The following is a 23,679-nucleotide window of genomic DNA, read 5'->3' as shown; positions in this document are numbered from 1 at the left end:
CTTCTGACTCCCTACGGGAATCAGAAACACTTAGAGAAGTCAATCCAAGCAGGCCCCTAGCCTCTCACTCAAAAATAAAGTAAAAGGCCTTAAAACCTAAATTGCAACTGTTCTAATAGAAATAGTGCCAACGCTTACTTAGAAGTGGGCTCTTATCGTCCATGTGTCCTACTAGATGGAACTTTTCTATAGGTTTCTCAAGGTGCTCCTCACTAAAGGTGTATCTGCAACTGAAATGGTAGAGTAAGTAACAGGAGACCCAACAAGTAAACATCTATGTGACGCCCCGCCAAACGCTAACACAAAGCCTCATGTCATATCTCGAGGCATTAGGTGGCGCCTCAAAATTTTGGGGTCTCCTTTGTTTATGTTAACATTTCAAGGCGTTCAATCTGTTCCACCTGATAAACAACATCCATAATATCCTGTATGTACATACCAAATATAATAATAGCGGAAGCCTATATACATCTAATAACGTACGATAGATCAGAGTACGAAAGGATAAATAAAATACATGATTATATAGAAACTCCTTACTTTAACAAAATTCCTAACACTCAAAATCAAAATCTATATTATTACCTGAACAACCTGACGCCGCTAGGTATAGTCCAGTGTTTACCATGAAAAGAACTCTAGTTGTCTATCTGACCTACCAGATAATCCTTACTTGTACTCTACACCTGTCTCGCCAAGCTCTGAATCTGAAACTAAAAAAATGGAGAAGAAAATGGTGAATAACAATGGTTACTCAGTAAGAAAACAAATAATTTCTACCAATAACCTCTCCTAACATAAACATACTGAATTATTTTAAAATATATAAAATTTTACAGAAGAAACTACAATTAACTACTACATATAACTAGGGATGAGCAACTAAACATTTTAAAACTCACATTACATCGATCAGTATTACTCATTATAACATTTTCTTTTTATACAAATATACTTGGTTAAATGCAAACATTAAACATGCATTTCATTTTATATATCAAAATAAGGTAATATATATATAATACACAATGGTAGAGTAGTGGAATTAGAGAGTTGGGATTCACGACTGAATCGCTCCCAATCAGGACATGATTTTGTGGGATTCCTGATTTTGAGGCTGATCACTGTTTATCACACTTGCGGTACCATTTATCCGATTCAGGCTGGTTGTTTGACGTGACCGTAAGCAATGGGTCTCTTTTTGATGTGTCAGAATGTTCGACAATTATAGATTGTTAGTGATCACTAACTAATCATCTTCGTCTATGCTTATCAGGTGTGCATGTGATTCCCAAATATACAATCCATTCGTATACGACCACTTTTACATTACAAGTTCACTGGTAAAGATTAGGGGTGCACATGGTTTAGATTGGTTCGGATTTCTACAAAATTGGAACCGAACCAATCCAATTATCCTATAAAATCAAACCAATCCAAACCAACCTTGGTTCGGATCAGTTATCGATTCTCATACTTTCAAAATAAAAAAACTAGTATTTTTTCTTTCAAAAGAGGAATCCTTTGGATCAAATAATAAATAATGCCTATTTTTCAAATGAAAATGATTTTATGTTAAATTTTAACTGAAATCTGTATAAATTGAAAATTAGAGGAAGTTTAATGAGACTAAAAAAAATTACAATTTAAAAATTGGTATTTTGGATGGATTAATGAGGAAACTAATCCTTAAATAGTAGAATAACGAATCTAAGTCTAGGTTCGTCTAGTATATTTCATCTAACAAACACGACATAAAGATTCTCGTTAAAAAATAAGGAGTCAAACTTTTTGAAATTTTTTTTCTATAAATGGATCGATCCATTTGAGAGTTGAGAGAGAAATTTATGTACATTTTTTATGAGTTTTTGTAAAAAAAATAGAGGAGATAAAGTTGAAGAAGAAAAAAATAAATAATAGAATAATGAAACTAAGAAAGGATTTTATTTTTAAATAAGTATATATATATATATATATATATATATATATATAATAGATACTTTGGATTAGTTCGGTTCTAATATACCTCTAATCTGGAACCGAACCAAATCAATCGGATTTTTTTATATATAATCCGCACCCGAACCAAACCATGCTCAATCCGAACCAATCCAATCCAAAAGGCTTCAGATTGGTTCGGTTCTCGGATTTATCCAATCCAATGTGCACCCCTAGTAAAGATAGAGAGGAATACACCCGGATTCCAGTTGTGATTCCACTCTTATATGCATCCTATACTGTGTATGGGTTTGGTTGTCCTTACCGTACATCCTAAGATAGTACACCACTCTGGATGATGTGACGTACTATCCCTTCAGGCTTTTACAGACTCTTTAACAGCTCACAAAATAGCTACATATATATATATATATATATGGGTCAGGATCAAGGGACATATGAAAAAACATATGTAAAAATAATATAACATCAATAAAATTTTAAAATATTAGTTAGAAGTTTCAGATTGAGCTAATTTTTTGTGAAGATCATCTCTATGATGTGAAGATCATCCAAAAAAATATATATATATGTCCAATCTGAAACTTCTAACCCCATTAAAAGTAATTTAGAATGTGGACCGTCGATTTTTTGCCAATTTTTTTTCAATAATTTGTAAATCACTTTTGATGGATTTAAAAGTTTCAGATTGAGCTGCTTTTTTGTGAGGATGATCTTCTCATCATAGTGACCATCCTTGCAAAAAATCAGCTCAATCCAAAACCTCTAACTCATATTTTGAAAATAATTGTTTTTACATATGTCCCTTAAACCGCCCTTATATATATATATATATATTCACTTGAAAACAAAAGAGAAATTAACAATACAAGGTTGATAATAAATATCCAGTTTCCTACCATACAACTGTGATCACCCGACTTAAAATAAATAACAGAACGATTCGCGCTAATAGAAAGTAAATGTTACCAATAACATTATCCCTAGATATCCGTTCATCAACCTACATACAACACAATAATGTAAAATGCAGACATCACTTATTGGTTGAATTTCCTATCCGCAGCCACATGTCAGCTCATGAAGCCTGCCATGTGTAGCACTACTACCACACTGCTATCCAGCTGATCACGGGCCCAGTTTGGCACGTGTACGGGGTGTGACATCCCATCTTTTAGGATGTAAAATGTAGACATCACCCCTCGAGTGTGATTCTGACATTTTACATTTTTCATCCCTTTTTTTTTCAATTTTCGTAGTTCTCAATCTTTCAAAAAAAAAATTCACTTTCTGATATTCATTAACTCAATATGAGTTCATTGAATATTAAATCATTTTTCTAACTATTAAATTCATTTTTTTCAATAATATTAAAAAAAATACAAAACTTAAATCAAAACGGGGTTCGAGCGGTGCACATGACCCAACTAATGAAATTAACTCAGTGAAATATCCTATCCATGTATAATTTGTTATAAAATATAATTAAACATATCAAATATGTAAGTTCTGACGTGAATTTGAAATAACAAAAAAAATTATACAATTTTTAAATCCAATACAAATTTTTGATAAAAATTATAAATGCAGTTTTCACAATCCACGGTTATCAATAGAAATTGAGAGTTCTTAGAAATTTCTAGGCGAAAGAATTAAAGCACGTGCATGAAAATCAAAACGATCGGTACGAAAATAAAGACGGATCGAATTTCGAGACGATTGATTTTTGAATTTAACCCGGTGATTTCGAAGATCTCGATGTCGTCGTCTTTTCTTCATTCTATGATAGAGGACTGTTTGTCCTCAAAATAGATGAAATCTATGGTCAAAATTTCGAAACTCCCGTATCATATACAACTGATTTTTGATGATACGGGGTGAAAAATGAGAGAAAACAAAAGGAAATTGGGTGGGTTTGGTAGAGAATGCGTTACAGACGATTTTTCCTTCTGCGTCAGAGGTCAAAGATGGATCGTTTGCGACGAATCTGAATATGAAATTTGGGAGAAAATCAAATTTTTTTCATCAAAATCCGTTGGCTGGTTTTGGGCTATTTAAAATGACGATGAATAGTATTTTTTATTAAAACAAAATTATTTATATAAATGTGGGATGAAATCGATATTTTACTTATTGTTTCGTTCGACGATAACTTGACTGTCCGGACTCCAAAAGTGACGAATGAATACTCTATTTTATCTAATTTTTTGTTTTGGATCTAATGGTGTGGCTAAATTCTATAAATTATATCTCTAACAAAAATTTACTTTTTCGACCCGATGGGACCTTAAAATTGACGTCATTTTCGTTTTTAACGATATTTCGACTTTTTGGACTCTAAAAATGCCAAATAACTAACTATATGAAATTTACAGAATGTATTTAAAAATAATGTTTTCATAAAATTGATTACAATATTTTCTATAAAACTTATAAGATGTTAAATATAAGTGTAAAAATAAGATTTATCCGACCCTAAAAACTAAAGCCATAGTTTTAAAACTTAAATAGGCTCGATGTCCATTGGATATCAAGTCAACTCAACAACTCAGGAGTCAACTCAATATGTAAAATAAAAGAATTACATTCATAAATAATTAAAAATTATTTTTAATATTTAAAATAAATAGAGAATTATTTTGCTCTCCAAAAATATATTATATAAATTTCAATAACTCGGTTGAGTTTTTGACTTCACTAGGTGCATTTTCAAGTTAACACTATCGAGTTGACTCAATGAGTTGGTGACATCAAATTCTACTGTCGAGATGTCTCGAAATCAAGTTTTTAAATTATACTAAAAACCAGCTCTCTTTTTTATAATTGTCTAGGTATAGTCTTATGCTAGAAATCAAGTTTTCATGAATTATCTAGGTGCAAGATTTCAGGTCGTTGAGTTCACTTCGTGGCATCTAAAAACATGATTTGATTTCAAAGGGATGTAAAGGACAAAAACTTATGAACTTAAAAAAAATAGAAATTATTTCACTGTTATGGTATGTTTGGTAATACTTCTGAAGTTTATTTTCTGAAATTTTGAATCTGAAATCTGAAATCTTATTATGGAAAAGTTGTTTGTTTATCATTTTTAAAAGCTTCTGATTACAAATATAATTTTAAAACATAATAGCCATTTTAAAAATATTTCCCTTTTTTAATTTTAATAAATTGTTAACCAAAAAACATAACATATGCATAATGAAATCATTCACATATTTAATTTCGATTTCTAACAAATTAAACACTCCAAAAGTATTATTTTCAAATTGAATTCATACTCGAGAAATTATATTCTAACAAGGTAATACTCAAATAATAAACAATCATTTATTTTCTAGTCGAAAAATATAGGGTTTTAGGGTTCGTATAAAAATATAGGATTTTCGAACACGAAACGAGAAAAATGGGAAAGACCTTGACAATACAGTTGTAGAGGAATGAGAAGTAGAAAAGAAAAAAAAAGGTTAAAAAGTTAAAATTAAGAGTTTTAGGGTTCGTATAAAGAAAGACTAAGTGATAGAAATCAGGTTTTTGAAGAGGGTATTTAAAAAAAAAAAAAATCAGATTTCAGAAGTTTCATCTAGCATCCCTTCATCGTTGGTTCAAAATTTCTGAATTTTGGTTCTAAAGTCTGAAATCTGAATCAATACAAACATAACTTTCTATAGTCTGAATTTTAAAGGTGGACCACCTCCATTCGGACTTCAGAAGGGTTACCAAACACACACTTAAATTTAAATTTAAATTTTGGAAGTTTTGTACTGGTTCAATAGCTGTCCACTTTTAAAATTTAGGATTAAGTCCAAAACAATTTATTTATTTATTTATATGAGTTTTTTTTGCATGAAATACAGAAAGGGTGTGGCTTTGGACCCAATTGAAATCAACGACCCTTGGTAAGATTTTAAAGCTTACTAAGTTAGTAAGGAAAGTGGTTCCTTTTTAAGATGAGCCCATATCTTCAATTGGGGTAGGCAATGATCTGGTATCCGATCCGAAAAAATCGGATTTAGGTATGAAATTTGGATTTATGGGTCGGATTCGGATTAGAATTTTAAATCCGAAAATATTTCGGATCGGTTTCGGATTAGTTTTACTACAAAACATATTTCCTTCTCCCCCTTCTGTAAAGAACAGACCCCATCTATACTCTCTTCTTTCTGAACCCTAAACCCTGTGTGTGTGTGTGTGTCTCTCTCTCTCTCTCTCTCCTCTGGTTTGCAGGCTAATTTTAACATGGAGGAATACAGTACGGACGAAGACATAAGAGTGGCGGAAGAAAATAAAGAAGAAGTCAAGACGTTCAAGGATCTGGGCTTAAAAGAGCAACTTGTGGAGGCCTGTGAAAATTTGGGGTGGAAAACCCCATCCAAAATACAGATTGAGGCCATTCCTCCTGCTCTTGAAGGTTACTTAAAACTCTCTTCCTCTCTTTTTTTTTCCCCTGATTATGAGCAGCGTGTTTTATTATTTTAAGTTTAGAATTTCAGTGATTATTTTTGTAATATTTTGTTTTTTCTTTTAATGGGTTTTTGATTTCTGTGTTTTTTCCATAATGGGTTGGTTGTATTTTGTGAATTTTTTTGATGTTTTAGGGAAAGATTTAATTGGACTTGCACAAACTGGGTCTGGTAAAACTGGAGCTTTCGCTCTCCCAATTCTCCATAATCTCCTAGAGTCCTCAGAACCACCATTCTTTGCTTGTGTCATCTCTCCAACAAGGTTAATTCTCTAATTTAATCTTCTTTTTTTAAATTTTGTTATGCTTATTGTTTTAATGAATAAGATATTTTGATCATAGTTAATGTTTAAAATCTCATCTCAAGATTATGTTTCTATTAAGAAAAAAGATCATACGGACTCGACCGAACCTGATATGTATAAGTTTTTGTTGCTATTTTTTTTTTAATGCTTATTTTATTTTATTTTTTACGAGTATTGTTTTAATGAATAAGATGATTTGATTGTAATCAATGTTTAAAATCTCATCTCGAGGCAATGCTTTGTTTAAGAAAAAAAATTCATATGGACTCAACTGAAAACATTCAATGTTTCATATCAGTTTTGCCGATACCGATATGTATATGCTGATACATTCTGATATTCTCATAATTATGATTGGTGTGTTTCTAACTTTTTGCTACTCCAGGGAACTTGCAATTCAGATTGCTGAACAATTTGAAGCATTGGGATCCGGCATAGGCTTAAAGTGTGCGGTGGTGAGTCTTTACTCAACTTTTCCATGTAAAAAAGGAGGAAATTATAAAATAGTGTGAGCATGGATTTTAGTTTGTCATGGATAATTTATTTTAGAAAATCCATAATTTTGTCTCATGTTTTGTGATTCGTTTGGTTTATTCATTTAATATGTTACTTTATTGTCTGAGACTCTGAGAATAAGTTTGAGATTCAAGATAATGGAAAAAAAAAGGATTTCTGCCATTGTAGACTCAATTCCTTATTTAAGATAGGATTATCTTGCAATATGTGCTGTTTCATGCAAATATGTATTTCCATGTGGCAAATGAGTTTTGTAATGGTCTAAACCCTTTCTTATCTTCCTTATGGGTTTAAATATATGGTCTTTTACCTGGGTGGGAAAGATGAAAAATGCCTATCTCCTAACATCCAGCTTTTATTAGCTGGAATTGAACCCCAAGATCCCTCCCAGTTGCATTACAATATGTCAACCAACTGAGCTATGGCTTTGGGTCCAAGCCCTAACATCCATGATAGCTGGCAGTAATGGATGCTGGTTAGCTTTGTGCCATACATCTCTGTTAGTGTATGTCGTACGTCAGTATAATATGTTTAATCTTTTAGTACTATTTTTTGTTTCTCTACGGTAATCTGAGAAAGACATCTCCTTCAAACTGGTCAAAGTAAAGTAGCCTCGCCTGCAGGTTAAATCCTTTGTGTCCTTTGCACCTTTGTCGCTCTCACTCCTCTTCTTGCTATTAGGAGTTTGTCTGTAGAGCGTTTCACATATAATAACGTGTCGCAAATTATGAGACTATGGTCAGTCTTAAACCTGTATAAGTTTTGGTACCCAGATGAAGTTTTTTGGGTTGTTGAATAAATATACTTTTAAATTTAGCTTACCCAATATATTAGGTAACCGAGTTTGATTGATCACATTTCAGTCTAATTTGTCTTGCTTTTCCTAATCATGGAAAAACCTCTCTATTTACAGGAGAGTGTGCATTGGTTGTTTACTTTGAATAGTCCATTTATTCAGTTGACATTCAATTCAAACTCTTCTGGAGCTACCAAGCCCTTCTACATTCTGGGAAAAATGATGGTTTCATACATCCTGGGAAAAATGATGGTTTAATTATCATCATCATTGATGCTTTATCCCCAATTTTTGGGGTCTGCTAGGTGAATCCTGTTCCTCCATTCAGTTCTATCCAGAGCCATTACCAAATCCATGAAAAAAGTCATTCCAAATTTTTGCATGTTGTTGAAGAACTAGTTTCTGCATTTTGTTCACCTTCCGATCTATTATTTCTAATAATCTGTATACAAAATTTTGCAGGTTGTTGGAGGGGTGGACATGATGCAACAGGCCATTGCCCTTGGAAAGAGGCCACATATTGTTGTAAGTTATTTGATTACCATAGTATCTTTTCTTGCATATTTGGACTGATTTGCAAGCATACCAAATAGGGCCTTATCTTTTTCTCAATTCAATTTTGATTCAAATACCTGCTAAGTTCAAAGTTGAAGGATTTGGTAAGTGCTTTTTTTTTTTTTTCAAGTATTTGACTTGATGTTTTGAGCAGATAGATTGAGCACTATTATTTTTGCCTTTGTTATCTAGAAAAAATTATTTTGTACGTCTATGACATTTCAAATTTCAGAAGGCATGCGTTAGTGTACCTATCTTGTGTGTTTTTAGCTTGTAACATAGTTTTAACACTTTCGATCTTCCATTGTATTTGGGTTATTATCTGTTGAGAAATATCATGATATCTGTAAGGGACCCGAATTGGATAAGGTCTTTGTGCACCAATGATTGAAAGAGGACAAAAGACTAGGTTTGTTTACACTTTACAGGTTCGTCCCAAATCTAGACTGTGTCCCCAGATTTCGAAGAGCCATTCCACTATACTTGAAACTCGTACAAGACTTACAATACATGAACATTTGAGAGAGAGAGAGAGAGAGGCTAGCCCCCTTGTGAGAAAAGAATGGCCCCCTTCTTTGTTCATCATATGTCTTATTTGTTGGGAAAAATGAAGGTGAATGACTTAATTACCCTTCTTCCATTGACCGTGCTTTTCCACCTCACCTATAATCGGTTCATTTGGCATACGCATGGACCCATTTAATTTGCATCTTCTACATTTACACCCCTGCACAGCGCAAAGATTGTAACAAGGGATGCAACGGGCAATCCTTGGTACAAATTATGACAGACCTAGGAGAACATTTGAAATCTGAGCAGATCCCTTGTTGGACAGCAAAGGCACCTGCCATTGACCATATTACTTTGGTCCTGGCCCACGTCCATCCAAGCTTCCAACCGGGTTTGTCTACGTGGCAAGATTGGTAGTAATTCTGAACGGTCACCTTTGCCACATAGCCATCCAGTTTTCACTGATGGATATCGAAAGTAACCGTTATATTTTCATTTGGATCCAAGTGGTCATAGCAATCTGCTAAACTGCAAATAGTGATCAACAAAATTGCTGTTAGTATAAACGGCCGGATACAAGTCTTGTGTTGTCATTGCACCCTAGCCTTGTATTGTCACAACAAACCAAACCCCAATACCACGTGCTTGACCACTCCGGTCTGCCCTTTCTGCAGAAGCAATATCGCCCAACTTGTGGTCTTGGGGACCCAGAACACCAATGAAATCGACAGGGAAAGCATCGAGGTCGGAATGCGAGCGATGCATCTGAAGGAAGAGAACCCATGCGGCTATAGTGTCATCTTTGCGAATGTGAGCAGTGGGGAGAGCTTTAAGATAGAAAAGGTCTGGGGGGAATTTTGTCAAACAGGTGGTGTGCTTGTCCAAACTGTTTATTTAGCGCCAAATAAAATGCTTGAAGCAATGGTTTTAGTTGGGGGTTTTAGTGATCGAGAGAAACGAAATGTTTGGGACCTCAATGGACGAGAAGGCATGATCAACTAATTTAATGGTCAGTGAAATCTGACCGTCCAAAAGTAGGTCCAATCGTTAGATAAGGTCAGTGCTTTTCTGATTAGGGAGTCTTTTACAGCAGTTTGAAGGTTTGAGAACCTTTCTTTTAGGGTGATTTACACAAAGATCAGGTCGGAACTCATCTAACGGCTGATGGTTGTGGTGGAGGTGTGGATTTCGACGAGTTTCTTCACTGTTCACGAGCCACCAAAGTGTGGAATCACTTTGAGCTTTACCAGAGGCGCTAAATGTAAGGGACCCGAATTGGATAAGGACTTTGCACACCAATGATTGAAAGAGGACAAAACACAAGGTTTGTTTACAAGGTTCGTCCCAAATCCGGACTACGTCCCCGGACTCCGAAGAGCCATTCCACTATGTTTGAAACTTGTACAAGAATTACAAATTACAATCCATGAGCATGAGAGAGAGAGAGAGAGAGAGAGAGAGAGAGAGAGAGAAGAATGGCCCCCTTCTTTGTTTATTGCATGTCTTATTTGTAGGGAAAAATGAAGGTGAATGACTTAATTGCTCCTCTCCCATTGACCGTGCTTTTCCACCTCACTTATAATTGGTCCACTTGGAATACACGTGGACCCATTTAATTTGAATTATCTACAATATACAATTGAAATATTCTTCAAGATTTTTCTTTCAAGCAACTGAATTTCCTTGACACGAGTTCTCTTGTTACCCTCTCTTCTGTATTGTCCTTGCTGTCACATCTGCTACTTGCTTTTCATGCAAGATATTTTCAGTCATCGACTCATGTTTTCTATTGGATTTCATATTTTTGTTGTTTGACCCGTTTCATTACAAAATTATTTAGTTTGATGTTTGAATTTAATGGGTTATCAAAAAAAATGTTTGAATTTAGTAAACAGAACATGTTAATTTGTTCTCTCTAAGGAAAATTATTGTTTCAAGCTAGCTTGATACTTGAATTCTTTAAAAAGAATTATTGTAGGGATCTGATGTAACATGGAGTAGCAACCATCGTATTATTTTTAATAGTTTTTTTGTTTTGTTTTGATAAGTGTTATTATTTTTAATAATTAATAAAAGAAGTTCACTAATGGGAAAAAGGAAATGAATTAAAGCTATAAATTATACTTCACTAAGGAAAAAAGAGCATTGGCCGAGATGATCATCACAATAAAACAACAGTGGTGTTTTTTTTTTTTGGATCCAAATATCTCATCTTTGCACTCTATTTCATAACTTTTCTTTATGACTTGCAAGTTATATTATTTCTAGTTTATGTTTTCTCGTATGTAGTTTTTTGCCGGAAAGTGGACATTGCCTACGTGTAGTATGCATGGTAACTCTAATATGTGTCTTAATTTTCTCAACATTTTTCTTTGTAGGTTGGAACGCCTGGTCGCCTTGTGGATCATTTGTCCAATACAAAGGGTTTTAGCCTTCGCATGTTGAAATACTTGGTATAGTTTGTCACTTATTCACAAAGTAGTAACCAATATCTTTTTTTTTTCTCTTATTTATAAGCTTTAACACGACATTCATTGCAATAACCCCACAAAAGTGTTGACATAGTTTTGGTAGTGATCTTTTATCAAATTGAAGGAATGGAAATATATTTATTGCTTCTTTTAGTTGTTACTTATATAATTACTTTAGAACTTTTTTTATGTCAATGTAGCACATGACTTTTTATGCCCCTTGATGAAGTTTTCCATTGACTTTTTACTGGATTGTGAAATGTAAATGAGATTTTGCTATTGCTAATATGTGTCTGACTTCTAAATCCTGAACAAGACTTATGAGTTGGGAGACACTATTCCTCTGAAAATGGGAAAAGAAGAAAAATATTGTATCAGGATGTAGATGTAAACAAAATTTGTAGATGTAATAATTGAACATCAAGCGTGTTGCTAAGAAGCATGTTTTAAGCGTTCAAGGTCCTCCATCAAGCTATATTTTTGTCTAAGATGTCTACTGATGTGGGACGGTGATGCTTAACCTTAAATGACGAGTGTGAGACCAAGATTAAATCGAATAAACATTTCAATCATAAATCCATGCTCATGCAACCACATGATAAAAAAAGTCTAAACAGGCAATTGAGATCCAAATCCTAAAAGCAATCACTATCTTGCAAAGAAAATCTCGAGTGTTAGAACGAAGGGATGCCAATGGTATACTGAATTTTTGTTGGCTTAGGGATTCATCTAAGAAGCCCTTAAGGGATTTACTAGCCATGCTTATGATGCATTTCCATTAAGTCTTACTTCTGACCTATCGATCAAATGACTTGTATATGGGGCAGGTTTTGGATGAAGCTGATAGGTTGCTCAATGAGGACTTTGAGAAAGCAATTGATGAAATCTTGAAGGCTATTCCACGGGAACGTAAAACATATCTGTTTTCTGCCACAATGACCCAAAAGGTAGATCAACATATGTATGTCCTGATATTTTTTCCATATTCTAGTCATTTTCCTACTTCGTTTATCAAATTTAATAGCATATAATATGAATATTGGACGTAATACATAATTATTGACTTCACTTGTGTATGTGGTGTGCATTGATATCGAATATTGGGATTTGGCTCGAACTGGCAAAGATCTAAATATTGTTGGGAGGTTGTTGGTTGTGACTTGATGACTTGATGACTGGTGTAGGATTTCCTGGACCATGATGTTCTTGATTATAATTCAAATCATATGAAGCAAACATATTCATTTGATTTGTTTACAGCTACAATGACAAAACACATCTCTTACGGTTAATTTCTACCTTCTGGTTGATATTTTCTTTCTTTTTGTAGAATTTAACAAAATATAATATGAATTTTGGACCACGATACATAAATATTGACTTCACTTCGTGTATGTGATGTACATTGATGTCAGACCTAGGGTTCAGCTCAATTGGCAAAATAAACCAACAAGATGTAAATCTTGTTGGGATGTTATTGGTTGTGACTTCATGAAGGTGGTGCTTGGGTCATACTATCAAACCCAATTGGAATTATGCTAAGAACTATGATGTAGTGGTTTATGAAGGTCTCTATTGCGGATTAGATTTTACCAGAGCTTGTGGTATTTGTCTTGCATCTATTTAAAAGCTCTGGCTGTCTTGGATTGGCCCATCTTGATTGATCTCATAATTGGTTATTTGCCTTTTGAATGTTTTTTGAAGAATCCCATTCTTATTCTATCAGAAGAAAAATGAATACATGAAAAGTCCATGGAAATGAAAAGAAAACTCTCAACTGGGCCACAAAAAACCTCTTATAGCTTTCGATGGCTTGTAAATTTAAAAGGGACATGCTGGATTCTGATTAATATCTTATTTTGGTAAACCCCCAATTAAATATACTTCTGTAGGGCTGGTATACTGCTTACAGCTGAGGTTTGAATGGTTTTCAAAATAAATGGGTGGCACTTGATCAAATGAGTTACCCTGTTCTGATTGTAGGTTCGCAAGCTACAGAGAGCATGTCTGAGGAATCCTGTGAAGGTTTGAATTAGTAATACTTTTTCATACTTTTTTCTCAATTTTATACTCACTCATAAGCATTATCCGTGTGTTTTGAATAACTATCTCATTTTTTGATTCATTCAGATTGAGGCATCAACTAAATATTCTACTGTTGATACACTCAAGCAGCAGTATCGCTTTGTTCCTGCTAAGTATAAGGTATCTCCCCACTATTATGTTACACTGTACCGACTGTTTTTTCAACAATGTAACCCTACAATGTTAGTAGTGGGTGGTAAATTTTCTACAATCTTGATTTATGCTGGTTTCAGTACCTTTAATTCGATAAGCCTCATCTGGAAATCTGATATGTAAAAATTGTAAATGTGGTTGGATGATCATAACCACCCGAGTTATTGGATTCCCTTAGACATTAAAAAAAAAAAAGAGAGGGCGGGGGGATGAACTACACACGCACACACACATATATATAATTACCATGACTGGGCATGTACCTTATCTAAGCGTAAGTAATAGCATTTTCTTCTGTTATTTTAATTTATGTATTATTGCTGATAACATAATACTATCATTTGAAAAACTGTTGGTGGCTGCTATTATGTGAATCCCATTGGATGTGATCATGTATACTACCTGTTTCTTGAGTGATTCCCAACTGAAAATCCAATGGACTACCAATCCTACTACTTATCATAATCTTAAAGTGATCTGCCATGTTTCAACTGTTTTATAATCATTACATGCTTCTCTTCTTATTTAATTTATCACCACATGCAGGACTGCTACCTTATATTTATTCTGAGCGAGCTGTCTAGTAGTACATCAATGGTTTTCACTCGTACATGTGAGGCTACTCGGCTTCTGGCTTTGATTCTCCGAAACCTTGGATTTAGAGCCATCCCAATTAGTGGTCAAATGAGTCAGGTATTTGTTTTCCCAATAATTTATGGTTCATGGTTTGCTGTTGACCCATTTGTAGTTTGTGTTACGACATTGCTTTTTTGTTTTCACCCCATACACTTTGACACTCACTTAGTGTTAAGACATGGATTTTACGTTGTACATAGTTATTTATTTTTAACTCCTAGAATTTTCCATGTTTGTTTTGTCAACAGAAGGAAACACTATATTGTAGCAATTTTAGTGTAAACCTCTTTGCGATGTTTCAAAAAAATAAATATAAAGGGATACTTAGCATAAAAGGCTTAGAGCTAAAGCACGGTATCAAGAATTGGATTTTCTATCCTTATCTGTAGCCATTTCTTTAGATTTTGGAAAATGGAGAGTTATACTCCAATTTTTCCACACTATTATTGGTATTTTGATCCATATCTGGTCAGCCTGGCTTTAAAATACTTGCGTTAATGTGTATAGATATTATAGGAAGAATGCATTCTAGCTAATGATAGACACTGAAATCATATACTGTTATGTAAATTGTAACTGACAATAAACTGTTGAAAAATTAAGGTTTGTTTAAAAATGTGTGTAGCCGTGTGTCTAATGCATGCTGGTGTCAACACACCAAGTTTCAAGAAAATGGAATGTCTTTGTTATCTGCTTCTTGAAATTTTCCCACATTTAGGTAATTTTATTCTATGTAATATGTGACAGACAAAGAGAATTGGAGCCCTAAACATGTTCAAGGCTGGACAATGTAACATTCTTATCTGCACTGATGTGGCAAGTCGAGGGCTTGATATTCCTTCTGTGGATATGGTTATCAATTACGATATCCCCACCAATTCTAAGGTCAGTTTTCTCTCAAGGGGGTCTATGGATACAGAGCTTGGTTTGACAGGTCAGACTTAATCACATCGGGACTTAAATAAACATCCTGTTTGAGGATTGGCCTTGGCTTGGTATGCCAATTTAATGATTCATTTCAACTCCTTAAAAGGGTGGATTCCCTTGTATTGTTTGAGGATGGCCTTGCAATGTCAAAGGCATGAAAACCTGTATCCAAACAGACCAAGATGTCTCGATTTATTCTCTTTGGTCATGGTCTTGTTCTTATGCTTGATTTAGCCATCTGTAGTTCAATCTATTGCAATTTCTTTATTTTGCTTTAATCTCGTAAAATGGGCCACAGGATTATATTCATCGAGTGGGTAGAACTGCTCGCGCCGGACGATCTGGGGTCGCAATCTCACTAGTAAATCAGTATGAGTTGGAGTGGTATATCCAGATCGAGAATCTCATCGGTAGGCAACACATTCTTCTTTCATGGAGAAATAAATATAAAGTATGCTCCAAAAGCAATAAACATATTATTTTCTTTTCAGGAAAAAAGCTTCCAGAATATCCTGCTCAAGAAGAGGAAGTTCTGCTCTTGCTGGAGCGCGTTACAGACGCCAAAAGAATTTCTCTCAAGGTAATGTCATTGTCGTCATTATCAAATTGAACTATTTTTGCTAACATTGCCGTCCAATAATGTGTTCTTTGTGACAATTTCGATTAATCAAATGTGCAGAAAATCAAAGAGAGTGGAAACAAAGGGAAAAGAAAAGGGAGAGGAGATGATGGTGAGGAAATTGACAGATATTTAACTCGCAAGAATGACAAGTCATCAAAGAATTCATCAAAGAAGTCAAAGACCCGATAAAGGCTCAGCATGGTTCCTGCAATTTTGATAGATTCCCGAATTATTTATTGTTTTTGTTAACTATCTTTTACTTTTGTCGACCAATCATTTGGCTGTTCTATCAAGAACAAGTTTCTCTAATCAATCTGTATGAAGAAAAGAATATTCATAAAAATCTAATGTAACAACTTTTATAGATATTTTGTGGAGTGATCTAATGTTTAAGTGGTACAAATTGGTCATTTACTATGGAGGAGAGGTAGTACTACAATGTTTGGGAAGAGTGACGTTCCTGGCTGTGGGGTCTAGTAGTATCTTGTAAGAGTCGTTTTGATTTTAGCAAAAGGTAATAGCATCCGAGGAGTAATTTTCCACTTTGTTTGCCTTATCGAACATGTAGAGGTGTCTTGCTAATTTCATGGAGTGGTCAGGAATTGGCTTGGGAGTTTTGTTTTAGCGGAGCAATCAATGATTGAGTTATCAATTTTATTTCCTTTTATGTATATATGGGAAATGTTTAGCACCCTATGTTTTGCCTAACACGTTTTGTCCTACATGGGTTAGAAGTTTTGGAATTGTCTGAGTTTTTGGTGAGGAGGATCTTCACCGTCCATTTTTAGTAAACCATTTTTGAAGGGGTAAGAAGTTTTGGAATGGACTGATTTTTGGTGAGGATGATCTCTTTACCATAGAGATCCTCCTCACCAAAAATTAGCCTATTCCAAAACTTCTAACCCATGTAGGACAAAACACGTTGGGCCAAACATAGGGTAAATAGTAGGGTGCCGACGGGACCATATATATATATATATGTATATATATATATATATATATATATATAGGGTCCCGTTCGCCACCCTTAGTTTTACCACACACTTTAACAAACGCGTTTTGTCTTACATGGGTTAGAAGTTTCGGAATGAGCTGATTTTTGGTGAGGATGATCTCTATGGTGAGGAGATCATCCTCACCAAAAATCAGCTCATTCCAAAACTTCTAACCCCATCAAAATTGATTTACAAAAAATGGACGGTCCACAATTTTTCAACGTGTAAAGATGGGGCTAAACATTTCGGAATGGGCTGATTTTTGGGGAGGATGATCTTCTAATCATAGAGATCATCCTCACCAAAAATCAGCTCATTCCAAAACTTCTAACCCATGTAGGACAAAAAAACGTTTGTTAAAGTGTGTGGTAAAAACTTAGTCCAAAAGGGGGTCGTAATAACGTGACCCATATATATATATATAGGGAAATGTTCAGCAACAAACATTTTGGCAAAACATTTTTCAAAACATGGGTTAGAGGTTTTGGAATGGGCTGATTTTTGGTGAGGATGATCTCTACGGTGAGGAGATCATCATCACAAAAAATCAGCCCATTCCAAAACTTCTAACCCCATCAAAAATGGTTTACAAAAAATGGACGGTCCACGATTTTTCAACTTGTAAACAGGGGCTAGAAGTTTTGGAATGGGCTGATTTTTTGTGAGGATGATCTCCTCACCGTAGAGATCATCCTCACAAAAAATCAGTCCATTCCAAAACCTCTAACCCATGTTTTGAAAAATGTTTTGCCAAAATGTTTGTTACTGGACGGGACCCATATATATATATATATCATTATGTTGTGACATGTCAGCTATGTTTGCAATACACGTGTAGTGTCGTACCCATGTCCCATGTCCTATGTTCAAACTTGAACCCAATTTCACGACGTTCACCAATAGATCTTTGGCTAAAAATAGTGTCAGGTTTTTGTAATTTTATTAATGTATTGTTTGAGGATTTGTACAGGTGCCTTTTTCCTTCATAAGAGGATTGTTTGGGTCACCAAGACACAATTGGAAAGATCCTTGGATTTGGTTTCGGCCTAAATATATTTTTAAAAGATCTAGCAACAAAAACATCTGATGGCTTAATTTGGGCTGTGTTATATTTCCATATCATTACATAATGACTATAACCTAAACTTGTAATACATTGATTACACATCTTACTGTTCTAAAATCACACTAAGACACCAAGTGAATACCTTTGAAGGTTATATCCAAACCATTTATGTAGAGTTATAATTTTGAACAAACCCAACAGGTATTGGTGGACATTAGAGTTACCCATATTTTGTAACTGATGAAGAACTAATGTGAGGATAACCATTCTAATGTTGCCATTTCTTCTTCGTAACAAGTCTCTGATTTGGGGTATATAATTACTAATCCATGGCATTGGGTCCAAAACATCTTCTACTAACAGGATTCCATACCCATTGCAATAAGAAGTTCCTTCCCTTCACACCATTGACATTATACCCTTTACCCCATGAGTTCCTATACACTTTACCAACATACCCACCACCCCCTCCAGACCCATACACACCCACACACAAATCGGCTATCTCAGTTGGAGCGGTCGGGTCATCACCCGCATACCATGCATTCACCAATGGGTTACTTGACACTTCCGCAAGCTCGTGCGCTATCACACTTATCATCCCCTCGACCCCGACGTCCCCGTTCGGAGCTCCCATAATGTTGTTGTTGCCTTGACCATTACCCGAATTCTTAGGCCATGCGAATGGGTAAGCACAAATTCCCGGGCATTGGGTACCACTATACCCAACCCATGCATATGGCACGGTTGCACCGACAACAGCTGGGAATGTGAAGTAATGGAAACCACAGACCGCTCGACAAAAATCCTCGACACGAACATTATAAGATGTTAGTACTAAGTACATGCCATTGTGGGTATTGAGAGGTAACGGTCGTGTGTAGGCATTAACAGCGGTCTTGATGATCGATTGCATATCTAAACGTGTGAGCGACATTCCATGAGAGTAGTTATAGTCATAATATTCACCTGAAAGTAAGATATTTCCAGTGATGTTGGATCCTGTTTGGTCTGTATAGAGGCGGACGGTACGCCACCAATCAGCCACAGATGGGAAAGGAGCAGAAGAGGAGAATGAAAGTAGGAAATCTCTTATAGTGGCTTGTTGGGTTGGGGTCCAATGTCCATACCATATGGTGTAGAGGTTGATTGGTGATGCAAGGACAGGACCCATGTGGTATTCAAGGTTTACAAGGTCTGATGAGCCTTCATAGTTCTTGGCTTGGTTGAATTCTTGTTGGTTTTCATTCCATGAGAGGACAAAAGTAGACAAGCAAGAGACTGTTAAGAAGAGAAGATGGAAATGAAGGTGACCCATTTTGTTTCTAGAGCTCATAGTGGTGTTGGGATGATAGTTTGATGAACCCTTCTTCTTATAAAGAGATATTTGTTCAACTTAAAGATTCCCTTCACTTTTCTTTTCTTATTTTAATGGAATTATATTACCATACTTCTAGTAATTTTCTAACTTGTGGATCATCATCAACATTGAATGATGATCTTTGACTAATAATCAAAATGTTTTTTGGTCAAAGAAAGTCTCTTTCATCGGGTCAAATGATCGGACGGTCTAGATTGAAAAGATCATCAGTTGTAAATTTCTAACTAGGTAGTTTTTTGAAGGACCGACACTACACAATTGTTTCTCCTATTTTATTTATTTATTTATTTCTTGGGGGGACAGTGTTATGCACTTTGCATGTTTCCATGATGCCATGTCATCATTATTGTCTAGTTTTAAAAGATGTCAATATTCCTTCTTTTCTTTATTCACATCTTTAAAAAAAAAAAAAAAAAAAAAAAAATCTTTGATCATAATCACATAAATAAAACAAATGGGGTCGAGCTAACTAACCTTTGTGATATATTTTGTAGACATGAATCCAATGATACATTAAGACTAATTATTCTGACATGATAGTAATTAGTAAGAATGAGAGGTGTTAAGCTTTTTATCATCCTAATGTCCGACCTATTTTTCTACATGACCACCCCTGTAGTATCATCATTGCAATAGAGTTTAACCATCACATCCGGGATTTGTTTCTTTATTTTTTTTTAAAGATGTATTTCACTTGGGGCCATTGGGGTCATAACATGATCAAGGGTTAAAAACATTGCAAAAATGATCCAAAATGATCAGACGGTGTGATCATAAAATACAATCGATTCTTGAACTATATGATCACCTTTCACATGGGTGCCACATGTCCTGATATTGCACTTCCTAAGATCTAATCATTGTTGCATTAGTATAATACACTAATGGTCAATGAATTGAGATGAGTTTTTTTTTCTTAATTTATAATAGAATCTAGACCATATATATTAGATTAGGTTCTACCCATGTTTGAGACAACTCATTTTCATGATGATTCTTGTGTTGTTGTCTGTCTCTAATTTAAATCTCGGTTTTGATTTCCTCTGTTTTGAGAATCCAATTTGATTTGGCTGGGGTCATACTATCTGTAAAAGTTTTTACAATTTATATAATACTTTGCTTGCTTAGCCCATAAAAATTCAATCAGTCTTGAAAAATGGGATTTAGATCAACAAATGATGCTCCTCCCAAGTCCTACCCTCCGAATAATAATAATAATACTCCTAATTGCGAGGGGTTGGCTCAATGGCAATTTTGGACTGGTAAGAGATTAATGCTTGTAGGTTGTGACTTCAATACCCAATATGAGCATTAATTCCTCAGGGGCCACTCGCGAGGGCGCATCCTCACTTACTTGGTGCATGCGGGCATTGCAACTACTTCGGGACATCCTTAGACAAGACCATCGTCTATGGATTGATACAGGCCCAGTCCCCTGTCCACAAGAGTTTATGATGAGTTGAAGTGATGGATTGGGTATGAGATTGAATAGATAAAAATAATTTTCCGTAGAGGTTCAAAATGACTAGTTTTAAGAAAGATAATAATGGATTTTTTTTTAAAAATTATTAGAGATTAAATATGATGGCATTTAGATCAGTTTTCAATTGTCTATATGTGAAGACCAAGGACAAGACAAGGGAGGATTTCTTCGATTTGAAAAATATTTTCTAAATTGTGGATGGATATGTCTAAATCACCCTCATATTTTAGTAACAATTTCTTTTTAAATGAAAAACTTCCAATCATTTGTTACCCAAAACTAACAAATTTGCTTCACTTTGGAAAAAAAAGAAAGAAGCAATTCTCTTTACTCTTCCATATAAACTTCTGTTTTTAAAATTATTTTGCAATTAAAAGCACCATAAATTAATTTATTTGGTAATCTAATACAACAACTTTCTTTTTCATTTTTTTTGCTCCCTCTTAATCACACAAAACCATTTATTTATTATCTTCAATACTATTATCTTCACATGGGTAGTGCTGTAAAAATATTTAATATATTAATTTTTCTCACCCAAGTTGACTCCACCAGTCTTTGAATTGGCTCATCTTGATAGACATCTGAGTTAAGTCAAGTTTTTGAGTCAAAGCTTTTGACCAGAATGTATGCAGTAAAATGTGGTAATTTTTTTCCCTTTTTAGTTGGAGAGAGAGAGAGAAGTAATTAGATGGGAGACAGTCAAAATGAATAAGAGTGATGATGGGTGCAGTAGTAAAGCAAGCATGTGATGCTTCTTTGAATTTTCTCTCTTTTGGACTACACACTCTTACTTTTCACATTGTTTGACTTCGAGTTTTTCTTCTTTTGTTCCCAATGCTTTATATAATAGGATAATTTTGATGTGCCTCCTCTAGGTTTTAATGAAATTTAGAGATAGAACAAACTTTCAAAATGATGACATACTCCATGACTTTAGTCTTCCATGGGAGACAAATAAAAACTACTCCAACACCCTCATGTTTGAACACGTTTAAATCTGTTGATGTTAACCTAAAAAATCTATTGTCTTCAACCTCTCTTTCTCCATCCCAAAGGTTCTTTCTCCTTCAAACCTTAAAACATCATTTTTTTTTTTTTTTTTTTATAAAAAAAATAAGAAGATAAGGATTCTTAGTAAGACGAAGACAACGGTTTTTAAGGACTAAAATCAAGAATTTTTGGCAAAAGATTATAAAAAACAAGGACATTTCTGTCAATTTCTGTTTGTATATAATTGGAGACCAAAGTCAAGGGGTATTTCATCAATTTAAAGAATCTCAGGGGAATCTCTGATTTTCATCAAAATCTAGAGGATCTCCTCAAAATTTTCCAATATAATATATGATTAAAAGATCCTTCAATGATGTAAGAGATGGGAAGGTCCATGTGAGAGACAAAGCAGTACCTACCACCACCATAAATAAAGGAGAAGAATGTACAGATGGAAGGGCGGTTACCTAATGATATATTACTATATGTTACATGTAAAACACACATAATAGAAGTGGTGGTTAAGGCCTTAAATCAATACAACTATTCATATATAGTAACTCTCTGCATAATTTAACAAATGAAACTTAAAATTTATTTTTTAACTTTAATTAATTTTTGAAAATATTTTTTAGATCACTTTGTAACTGAACAAATTGATGAATTTACCTTTATGCCCTTGAGTTGAATTCAATACATAAGTAAATAGCAAATGTGATCGAATATTAAATAATCATTTTTTTAAAAAAAATTACAAAATCGACTAGATGACCATTTTCATAAATTCAATGAAAACAAAACTGATTCAATAATTTTTGTAAAATACTTGACCATTTTAGTAATACACCTTTCAATAGGAAATAAGAATCTTGCTAGTTAGAAGAATATTTACAAACGAGATGTGATAAATTGACACAATAAATAATAGTACATGGCTGACATGACAAGGGCACAGAACCATAAATCTTTTTCTTGGGAGGATACACAAGGAAAAAGATCCCAAGAAAAAGATCTATTGTTCCAGCCCTTGTCATTTCAACCTTGTACCAACCCCGTGGATTTATCATTAGTCTTTACAGATCTGTTTTAGAAGGTGATTTAGGTCTTATATGTTCATATCACTCCAGTTTATCAATATTGCATTAATAAATAAATGAAGGGTACATTGAATTTAAGGGGATCATTAAATCTTAATTTGTCAAGAGCTCAAAGCTATAGATAAGAGCATTTAGGTCATTTAAATTAGTCTCTTAGAGAAAATCTAGGTCAAGGGGAGCATGTCTAGAGATTAAAAATGGGCATTTCTCTAATATTGACAAAAATTATGGAGGGGCATGTCTAAATCACCCTAAAAAGTAAAAAATGTTACATGATCCTCATCCCTTCTTATGTGAGAAAAAAGAATGACTCTTTGTTTGCATGGATCATCAAGTTAAGGAGTTTAATAGGGATTATGTATCTCCTTTTTTACAATCTTAGTAACCTAATTCTTTTATTAGGGGTGTCGCTCTCTCACTCTCAAATCTCGCTTTGATGTTTTCTGAGCCTATATATCTTTGTACAAATCTCCCTTTCAAAATATTGAAAACCACTATCCATTAAAACACCAATTCCACCGACCTTGTAAAAAGATTTTATTTAACACAGATTGATTTATCATCTTAGAAAACAATAATTGTAATGAAATATTATGATTATTGTAATTAGGTGGCAACGACGATGTACTTTTGTGCTTATGAAAAAAGTAAAACGTTATTGAACTAGCAT

At 34.3% G+C, this 23,679-nt stretch overlaps 3 protein-coding genes across 3 annotated transcripts in view; 1 reads left to right on the top strand and 2 right to left on the bottom strand.

Annotated features, from left to right (window-relative positions):
- Positions 1–6,166, bottom strand: part of LOC147410914 (Single hybrid motif superfamily protein) — an 89,162-nt gene extending 82,996 nt beyond the window's left edge. The window contains exon 1 of the mRNA XM_086441656.1: positions 6,149–6,166. The gene's annotated coding sequence lies outside the window, so the exon portion shown is untranslated. The remainder of the gene's footprint in view (positions 1–6,148) is intronic.
- Positions 6,097–16,362, top strand: LOC147410913 (DEAD-box ATP-dependent RNA helicase 10-like). Its single transcript, XM_086441630.1, has 13 exons — positions 6,097–6,367; positions 6,555–6,681; positions 7,109–7,178; positions 8,498–8,560; positions 11,479–11,553; positions 12,399–12,518; positions 13,555–13,596; positions 13,702–13,776; positions 14,356–14,502; positions 15,193–15,330; positions 15,671–15,782; positions 15,864–15,952; positions 16,052–16,362. The coding sequence occupies exons 1-13, from the start codon at positions 6,196–6,198 to the stop codon at positions 16,181–16,183; spliced, it is 1,362 nt and encodes a 453-aa protein (XP_086297756.1). The 5' UTR covers positions 6,097–6,195; the 3' UTR covers positions 16,184–16,362.
- A 1,692-nt stretch (positions 16,363–18,054) lies between these two features.
- On the bottom strand, positions 18,055–19,390 carry EXL7 (EXORDIUM like 7). Its single transcript, XM_086447857.1, has one exon. The coding sequence runs from the start codon at positions 19,371–19,373 to the stop codon at positions 18,378–18,380; it is 996 nt and encodes a 331-aa protein (XP_086303983.1). The 5' UTR covers positions 19,374–19,390; the 3' UTR covers positions 18,055–18,377.
- Between the last annotated feature and the right edge of the window lie 4,289 nt (positions 19,391–23,679).

Source organism: Akebia trifoliata, chromosome 1 (assembly GCF_017979445.1).
Source record: "Akebia trifoliata isolate Shusen 1 chromosome 1, ASM1797944v1, whole genome shotgun sequence".
Classification (NCBI taxonomy): Eukaryota; Viridiplantae; Streptophyta; class Magnoliopsida; order Ranunculales; family Lardizabalaceae; genus Akebia; species Akebia trifoliata.
This window is presented reverse-complemented; position numbering and strand designations above follow the sequence as displayed.